General features: G+C 47.9%; 1 protein-coding gene across 2 annotated transcripts in view; it reads right to left on the bottom strand.

The window, feature by feature from the left end:
- Window positions 1-2048: 2048 nt before the first annotated feature.
- LOC144590785 (ribonuclease T2-A-like) overlaps window positions 2049-9856 on the bottom strand; it is a 33677-nt gene continuing 25869 nt past the window's right edge. For both annotated transcript variants that reach the window (XM_078395214.1, XM_078395215.1), the window contains 3 exons: window positions 9140-9184; window positions 3850-3882; window positions 2049-2513 (listed from right to left, as the gene is read on the bottom strand). In XM_078395214.1, coding sequence (XP_078251340.1) covers window positions 2481-2513; window positions 3850-3882; window positions 9140-9184 — 111 coding nt within the window. In that variant the 3' untranslated portion in view covers window positions 2049-2480. The remainder of the gene's footprint in view (window positions 2514-3849; window positions 3883-9139; window positions 9185-9856) is intronic.

The raw sequence follows: 9856 nt of genomic DNA, 5'->3' as shown, positions 1-9856 counted from the left end.
CATATGGAGCTGTCAGATGCGATGGTAGAAGCAGCTACAATTATGACATTTGAAAGCCACTGACAGCTACATAGAAGGGGGAGTTTGAAGGGATAGACAGAGTGCTGGAGTAACTCAGCATCTGCAGTTCCTTGATAGACACAAAAAGTTGGAGTAACTCAGCGGGACAGGCAGCATCTCTGGAGAGAAGGAATGGATGACGTTTCAGGTCGAGTCCCTTCTTCCGACTGGTTAGGGATAATGGAAACGAGAGATATAGATAGCGATGTGGAGAGATACAGAAGAATGAATGAATGATTGAATGAAACAATGAATGCAAAAAAGATATGCAGTTCCTTGTTTCTATCAAGGGTTGAGGGGATATGGGCCTGGTACAGGCAAGCTGTGGCTGGATAGTATGCAAAATAAAATATTTCATTGCATCTCGGTACACGTGACAGCAATAACAGAACTAAACTAAACCAATTGTCTCGATCAGGCTGCCATGAGGAACTTTATCAGGATGCATCTCTGCTTGGCTTGGGAACAACTCCATCCAAGACCACGAATTGTGGACGCAACCCAGACCATCACACAAACCAACCTCCCTTGTATTGACTCTATTTATATCTCATGCTGCCTCGGCAAGGCCAGCAGCATAATCAAGGACATCACACCTTAGCCACAACCTCTTCTTTCCTCAGGCAAAAGGTATTAAATGTGAAAACGCACACCTGCAGATTCAGGGACAGTTTCTTCACAGCTGTTACCTGGAAAGTGAACTATCCTATCACAGCCAGAGAGCAGTTCTGAACTACTCTCTATCTGTTATGGTAACCCTCAGATTTCACTGACACTAATGTCCATGAAGCCGGAATTAAGAACAGAGTTAGGCCATTTGGCCCATCGAGTCGACTCTGCCATTTATTCATGACCGATCTATCTTTCCCTCACAACCCATTCTTCAGCCTTCTCTCTGTAACCTTTGACCCCCTTACTGACCAGGTCAGCAGCAACATTCGCTGACACTCTTGTCCATGAAGCCGGAATTACAAGCAGAGTTCGGCCATTTGGCCCATCGAGTCTACTGTGCCATTCAATCATGACCGATCTATCTTTCCCTCTCAACCCATTCTCCTGCCTTCTCTCTGCACCCTTTGACCCCCTTACTAATCAAGAACCTGTCAACCTCTGCTTTGAAAATACCCAATGACGGCCTGCACAGCCGTCTATGGCGATGAATTCCACAGATTCACCACCGTCTGGCGAAAGATATTTCACCTCATCTCCATTCTTATGGTCCGTCCTTTCATTCTGAGGCTGTGCCCTCTGGTCCCAGACTCTGCCACTAGTGGAAACATTCTCTCCACATGCACTCTATGTAAGCCATGTCTACTGGTCACTGCAAACCTCCCATGGCCTCTGCATTGTCCTCCACTACCTCCCCCCCCCCCCCCCTCACCCCAACCACACACACTGAACTACAAACAATTAACCCCTTCAAAACCTTTACACATTTCTGGATTTCTTTATGAGGAAAGCCCTTTCAGTCCTTCCAGTCTGTGCAATCGTATTGGCCCACAAAGTTTACCTGTGGCCCAGGATGGGCTACCAGAGTGACCGATCACCCCGTGGGGCAGGGGATGTGGGAGGAGTGCCAGGGGAACCCACGGACACAGGAAGAGCATATAAACTGCACACGGATTAGAGCTGGCAGACAGCAGCACTAACTGCTGCTCCACTGTACCCTCTACTTGGTTTTCTTTCTTCCAGCCTGTTTCATCTGCTTTGCAGACTCATTTACTGAAGGCACCCAGCGGTCCTGAATCATTGTGGGTTTCCCTTCACCCTGCCAATCCAGCTCTGAGCCTGACCATTCAGTTTGGTTGCCCTGCCCCAGGAATCCAAGTCCTTCCTCTTGTATCAGTTGTGGGTCACACATTCACCTGCACCCCCTCCTGTCTCCATCCATGGCACCAGGAGAGGTCCAGACATACATAACTAATACAATACAAGTTTTGAAATGATTTTTTATTGCTTAAAAGCCACAAAGCAAAGCATAGCTCGCATTTGCTGAACCCCTGGAGTTTCAATCTGTCTATCACACCACTTCTTTGCCTGTTTGTGTGGTGTCCTTCCTCTGCTTGTACATATGTTTCCTCTAGGTCTCTCCCCATAATAATTTTGAGAACATTGAAAGGTGCATGTCCATGTAGTGACGATGTGTGATGTGAGCACAGGTCACAGCTGAGTCTCCAATAAAGAATATTACCTTCAGGTGATAACTGCAGTGAGAATTTAGCAGCTCGACAGGACTAACACATGAACACCTCCAACTTTCTCTCTTTCCCTCTTTCAACCTGCCTCTTTTTCCTGTTTATCCATCCACCAGAGTGTCTCTGGCAGTCTCTGTTCTTCCATCCCTTTCCATCCCCTGTCCCGCTGAGCATTTGCAGAATCGTAGCGTGCTGTGCAGTTGATTGGCTGTGAGCTCTGTACGGTTACTTGAGGTACAAATGTGCTTGAGTAATAATCTGCGGGCAAAAGAAAGTGGTGAAAACCTTTCTGGGAAAGGAGCTGGAGTGAGGGTGACCAACAGTCGGTGAAGGGTCACCCCTCACTCACTCACTGTGCAAACCCCTCATTAACTCAGAAACTATCACCCCAACCCACTGGCAGGCCCTTGTCCTTGTCAACCCAAACCCTACTACCTCCCCCCTCCCCTACCCCCCATTCACTGACGACCACCGCCCCATCCACCCATTCATCCTCTGGGGCTCTGTCACTCCAGGTCTGTCCCTGCCCAAGAATAGATGGGAAAACCATGCTGCTAGGGGAAGTGAGCAGGTTAGGCAGCATCTGTGGAGGGAAGGCACAGTCGACAGGACTAAATAATCTAGAAATAATTTACCAGAATATTTCATGGCTTGATGGCCTGAGTTAGAGAGAGTGATGTGTTTTGGGTGTTTAAAATCATGAGGAGAGTGAATAGAGTCTTTTATCCAGGATAGACAATCAAAAGTCAGAGGTCCTAGATTTAAGGAGAAAGGGGCAAGATGTAATAGGAACCTGAAGACCACTTTTTTCATTCAGAGGATGTTGGGTCATGGAATTAGGTGCCAGTGGAGATCATTCTTGCAGGAACTATAACAGCATTTAAAAGACTCTTGAACAGGCACATGGATACGAAAGGTGTTGAGGGATATGGGCCAAACACAGGCAAATGGAACTTGCTTATATGAGTCATTTTGGTCGGTGTGGACAGGTTAGGCCGAAGCAGCTGTATCCATGCTGTAAGAGATAGATTGTAGGAAATGTTTCCCAATGGTACATGTGTCTAGGGACAGAGGGTGTTGGTCTAAGGAGGATCCGAGGAAGACCTTTATCCATTCAGAGGGTGATTGGAATCTGGAATGATCTACTTGAGGGGATGGTGGAGGCAGAAATTTTCAGTGTTGAAGAAACATTTGTATGAGCTCCTGAATTACCAAGACTGAGTAGGGTACGGACCAAGTGGTTGGAGTTGGATACCTGATGGTCAGCATGGACACGATGGACTGAGGGTTCTGTGTTGCATGATGTGGCCATAACCCTTGCATTTCTCTTTGCCACTCTTTCTTCTCTTCTCTATTTCCCTCTCCTTCCTCCCGGTCTACCTATCTGCCTCCCTCACACTCTCCCCCCAAACTATCTCTCCCCTGTACCCCTCTCACCTCACTCTGCCTTCCAGTTCTCTGTTTCACTTCTCTCACTCACTTCCTGTTCAACCCATTGTCCTGTCACCAACATCACTTCTCCCCACTAGCGCTTAGTTGCAGACACCTTCTCTGGATCGAGTGTTTGCTTTTATACTCAGGACTTGATACTCACTGCGGTTCCATTTACGGTTACCCAGATTATGTCCTGTGAACAGAGAGCGGAAAGATAAGGTTACCAGGTACGGACGGATCTAAGTTAGGACATCCGGAGCAGAAATAAGGAGAGATTATCAACTATTGAACCGTGGAGAGGGAGAGCCAGGCACAGGGTGGGAACAAGTCCCACATCCCCTCCCCCTCTGGAATTCCAGATTGGATTTGAGAATCGGTGAATGACAGGAGGCCACTCAGCCCATCAGGCTTGTTCCAGCTTGATGGTGGAGCTCCTTGCTGAGTCTCACTCCCCATTCCTCCCCACCATCCAGTTCTCCAGTTCCCTTTACCCAATGCTGTGAATCTACTGAGCTCCATTCAGGCATCACATCCCAGATCACTGGAGTTCCTCGCCTGAAACATCTCTGCTGTTGTCAATCCCCTTCCCCCCCCCCCCGTATCTTCTGCTCTCCCTCTCTCCTGCCATCCTCCATCTATTCAATCTCTGAGAGGGCTTTCAGGGGTTTGATGAAGTCCTACCCTCAAGGCTGTGTGAAACTGGGCCAGAGGGGGTTAAAGATTGGGTAGCAGCATGGACCGGCAGCTGAGAGTGGGGGATAATTGTATTTCAGACTGTAGGCAATGGAAACATCAAATTCATATCAAATCCAGTAAAAAATTGTGTTTCAATGAGATCACCTCTCATTCTTGGAACTAGAGTTTAGACCAAGTTTGTTCGTTCTCTCTACAGAGGAGCAGCCAGACCCCATCCCAACCCACCATTCAACCTGGTAAAGCAATGCGGCTCACCCTCCATTGAGGGTAATCTTTCCTCAGGCAGGTACAGCAGATCTGTACATATTCCAGGTGCTGTCTCACCAGTGCCCCATATAATTGGAGCAATCCTCTTAAAATAAAGCTCAACACACAACAAATAGCTCACTACCCTACATGTGAACTTTCAGTGGTTGGTGTGCAAGAACCCCATACTTGGACCTCTCCCAACACCAACACCTTTCAATTTCCCACCATTTAAATTTCTCCACCTTTCTCCACATTATTTTCCATCCGCCATGTTCTGCCCGATGTCTCTGCATAATCCTGGCTTGGTATCGTCAGCTACCTTGGATATATCATGCAGTGAGCTGGTGCAGGGACCTGACCCCAAACAGGCACCATCCCTCTGCCTCCACTGATGCTGAGTTCCTCCAGCAGTTTGTGTTTTGCTTGGACATATCCAACCTGATCTTCTAATACAATTCAGGGATATCAATTGTGAGCAGCTGGGCCCAGCATTAATCCAGCATCATTCCTGGTCACAGCCACCCAGCCCAAAAAATGACCCATTTTATCCGACTCCATCTTCTCTCAGTTGACCAAGTCCTGGCTAGTATATTATCCTCATGGCCGAGCATGTAAATTTTGTTTATTAACCTCCTATAGTCCACTTTATTAAAGGCCTCTGAGTCCAAATACATATCAACTGGGTCCTCTTTTTCATTCCTGCCTGTTGCAACTTCGAAAGACATTAAGGTTTCAGGTTGGGACACTTCTTTGGACTGATTTTGGGGGTGGGTGGGGTGGGAAGGAAGTTGGATGAGAGGAGGGGCAGGACAAAGCCTATGAGTCACGGGTGGACACAGACAAAGGTTTTTTGATCAGCGAATGGTTGAACAAAGTCCAGAGGGTTAGTTGAAAATTGTGAAGCTAGAGGAAGGAATGTAGTTGGAAGGAAATGGGTGAGAGAGAAATGGTTATGAGTCCAGGTGTAGCACAGGGAAGAGAGATGGACTGGGGGGAAGGAAGGGGGGAAGAAGGTGGGGGAGTTTGGTAAGTTACCCAAATTGGAGAATTAAATGTCCATATTATTAGGTTGTAAGCGACCCGTGGAATTTGAGGCACTGTTCCTCTAGTTTGTGTCTGGCCTCACTCTGGCAATGGAGGAAGCACAGGACAGAAAAGTCAGTGTTGGAATGGGAAGGGGGGTTAATGTGGTTAGTAACTGGGAAATCCAGTCATCTTTGGTGGGCCGAGCTCAAGTGTCCGGCAAAACAGTCGCTGAATCTATGCTTTGTGTCACCGATATAATGAAGGCAACATCCGGAACACCTGGAACATCTGGAAGGTTAGATCGCATGTGATCTAAGGAGAGATAGCTGGATGGATAGAAAATTGGCTTCATGAAAGGAAGCAGAGGCTGATGGTGGAAGGTTTCTTTTCACAGACTCGAGGCCTGTGACTGGTGGTGTGCCTCAGGGTTTGGTGGTGGGCCCATTGCTGTTTGTCATCTATATCATTGATTTGGATGAGAATGTACATGGCATGATTAGCAAGTTTGCAGATAACACGAACGTGGGTGGTATTGGAGATAGTTAAGATGGAGCTTAACTACAGCGCCTTCCAGAGCGAGTTGGCAAGCTCGCACCTGTGCCGACGTCCCGCCATGGTACATTACACCTGTTCATGCCATCGGCCCTCCGGGACTGCACCCAGGTGTTCCTGCGCCGTGACGCCCACCGGACGCCGCTCCAGAGGCCTTATGAGGGCCCGTACCGGGTGCTGGAGCACGGACGACAACCTTTGTCTTGGACATGGGGTGCCGGCCGGAGGCCATGTCAATTGACCACTTGAAGCCGGCCCACTTGGACATCGACCAACGGGTTGCCCAGCCTCGGTCACGAGGTCACCCCACTTTGCGGGTCCCATCACCTGTCCCTCCAACTGTGCCTCCGCCGGCCCCTCTGTTGGCCGATTTTCGTACGCGGTCCGGTCGGGTAGTGCGACCACCAGTGCGTTTCGTGCCTCCGGTTCTGGGAGGGGGGGGGTTGTCCTGTGGTGGCTCCCAAGGGTCGGGTCATACCACTACCGACCCCTCGGCACGGGAATGGACCGGTTCAGGGGGGCGGCCCTTTGCTACGGTTATAAAGGACGAGGTTTTGGGCGCGATTTCACTCTGGCAGACTTGACCGGTCTAGCAAACGTAATAAAATCAAACCTCTCGAAATACCCGGCTCCTTGCCTTTATTTCGGGCCTTTCTCGACGCGCCACAGTTGTCTAAAATTGCAGCAGGATCTTGATCGGTTGGCCAGGAGGGCTGAGGAATGGTTGATGGAATTCAATACAGAGAAATGTGAGGTGTTGCATTTTGGGAAGACTAAAATGGGCAGGATCTACACAGTCAACGGTAGGTCTCTGGGGAGAGTTGTAGAGAAGGAAGATCTAGGAGTGCAGGTACATAGTTGTTGAAAGTGGCAACACAAGTAGATAAGGTGGTCAAAAAGGTTTTTGGCACACTGGCCTTCATCTGTCAGAGTATTAAGTATAGAAGTTGGGAAGTCCTGTTGCATTTATATCAGACATTGATTAGGCATTAGGCAAGATGGTGTCAAGCTGGAAAGGGTGCAGAGAAGATTTACAAGAATCTTGCCAGGATTCAAGGGCCTGAGATTTATGATTCGTAATTATATGGAGGTTGAGCAAGCTAGGACTCTATTCATTGGAGCGCAGGAGGATGAGGGGTGATCTTATAGAGGTGTACAAAATCATGAGAGGAATAGATTGGGTAGACATACTGAGCCTCTTGCCCAGTGTAGGGGAATCAAGAGCCAGAGGACATAGTTTTAAGGTGAGGGGGGGGAAATTTAATAGGAACCTGAGGGATAACTTTCCCACAGGTTGTGGATGTATGGAATGAGCTGCCGGAGGTAGTAGAGGCAGGTAGTATCACAATGTTTAAGAAACATTTGGACAGGTGCATGGATAGGACAGGTTTAGAGAGATATGAGCCAAACATAGGCAGGTGGGGCCAGTGTAGATGGGACATGTTGGTTGGTGTGGGCAAGTTGGGCCGAAGGGCCTGTTTCCGCGCGGTATGACTATCCTCCTGTCGCCCTCAGTTCTCTCTCCAACGCCATTCTTGCGAAGTACATTAATGACTTGGATGAAGGGATTAAAAGTACCATTAGCAAATTTGCAGATGATACAAAGCTGGGTGGCAGTGTGAACTGTGAGGAAGATGCTATGAGGATGCAGGGTGATTTGGACAGGTTGTGTGAGTGGGCGGATGCATGGCAGATGCAGTTTAAGGTGGATAAATGTGAGGTTATCCACTTTGGTGGAAAGAACAGGAAGGCAGATTATTGTCTGAATGGTGTCAAGTTAGGAAATGGAGAAGTACAAAGAGATCTGGGTGTCCTTGGTCATCAGTCACTTAAAGTTAGCATGCAGGTACAGCAGGCAGTGAAGAAAGCTAATGGCATGTTGGCCTTTATGACAAGAGGAGTTGAGTATGGAGCAAAGAGGTCCTTCTGCAGTTGTACAGGGCCCTAGTGAGACCGCACCTGGAGTACTGTGTGGAATTTTGGTCTCCAAATTTGAGGAAGGACATTCTTGCTATTGAGGGCGTGCAGCATGGATTCACTAGGTAAATTCCCAAAACGGTGGGACTGTTGTATGTTGAAAGACTGGAGCGACTAGGCCTGTATACGCTGGAATTTAGGATGAGAGGCGGTCTTATTGAAACATATATTATTAAGGGATTAGACACATTAGAGGCAGAAAACATGTTCCCAATGTTGGGGGAGTCCAGAACCAGGGGCCACAGTTTAAGAATAAGGTGTAAGCCATTTAGAACGGATATGAGGAAATACTTTTTCATTCAGAGAGTTGCAAATCTGTGGAATTCTCTGCCTCGGAAGGCAGTGGAGGCCAATTCTCTGGCTGCTTTCAAGATAGCGGAGTCAGGGGGTATGAGGAGAAGGCAGGAACGGGGTACTGATTGTGAATGATCAGCCATGATCACATTGAATGGCAGTGCTGGCTCAAAGGGCCGAATGGCCTACTCCTGCACCTATTGTCTATTGTCTAAATCTGTTGTAATTTTAAGGGGTTGCAGCTCAGGGTGAACTTGTTGTGGTACATTTGGACCAGAGTGATTTTGTCCTGAGGAGAGATTAAGCAGAATGGGCCTGTCCTCTCGAGTGGAAAAGAATGAGTAATAACCTCGTGATGATTTGCATATCCATTATAGGCTTTGGGAGGGGATTTATTGTAATGTTGGTTCCTCTAGTTGAGAAGTGTAGAAGTAGGGGGTTGTTGGGATTGCAAGTTTGGATAGGCTGTTGAGCACTGAGATAAGAAAAAAATCCCCATCCTCATAGGTGGCGATTCTGTAGATTTCATCACAAAGGGGTGTGGGAGCTCAGCCACTGAGGGCATTCACAACAGAGATTACTAGATTTCTGGATATCAAGGGGAACATGGATTATGGGCTGGTTGTGAGCCTTTTCAAACAGGACCTGATACTTACACATCTCTTCACAGATGGCAGTTTGTCGAAGCATGCTTTGGCATTCTGTGAACAAAGGAAAGTGGAGGTTACCAGGAGTGGACTGACCAGCTATGATCCTTCAGACAGAAAAGACGATGACAAACTAATGAAACGTGGAGAGGGAAGTGCTCCGAGCACATTACATCAGCACGTATTACTGGATGACGGATTGGCTGGAAATCTAAATAAAATAGAAAACAATAAATAACCTCAGCAAGTCAGGTAACGTTTATGGGGAAAGAAACAGATTTAACATTTCAGGTTCAACATCCCACTACAGTATCGGCAAAGGAAAGCACAAAAGGTAATTGAAGTTGCAGAAACGTCCTGAAAAGGTCAGGAAAAAGGAGGCTTGGATCAGGTCCAGGTGGCTGGGACAAAGCGTATCCCTGGAGAATGTAGTGGACTGCAGGGCACATTTATAGTAATGGAATCACACAGCACAGAAACAGGCCCATGGGCACAACCTGCCCATGCTGACCAATATGCCCCATCTATATTAGACAGTAGATAATAGGTGCAGGAGTAGGCCATTCGGCCCTTCGAGCCAGCACCGCCATTCAATGTGATCATGGCTGATCATTCGCAATCGGTACCCCGTTTCTGCCTTCTCCCCATACCCACTGACTCCGCTATCCTTAAGAGCTCTATCTAGCTCTCTCTTGAATGCATTCAGAGAAATGGCTTCCACTGCCT

Source organism: Rhinoraja longicauda, unplaced genomic scaffold (assembly GCF_053455715.1).
Source record: "Rhinoraja longicauda isolate Sanriku21f unplaced genomic scaffold, sRhiLon1.1 Scf000323, whole genome shotgun sequence".
NCBI lineage: Eukaryota > Metazoa > Chordata > Chondrichthyes > Rajiformes > Arhynchobatidae > Rhinoraja > Rhinoraja longicauda.
Note: the sequence above shows the minus strand (reverse complement) of the source record. Positions and strands in the feature narration are given on the sequence as shown.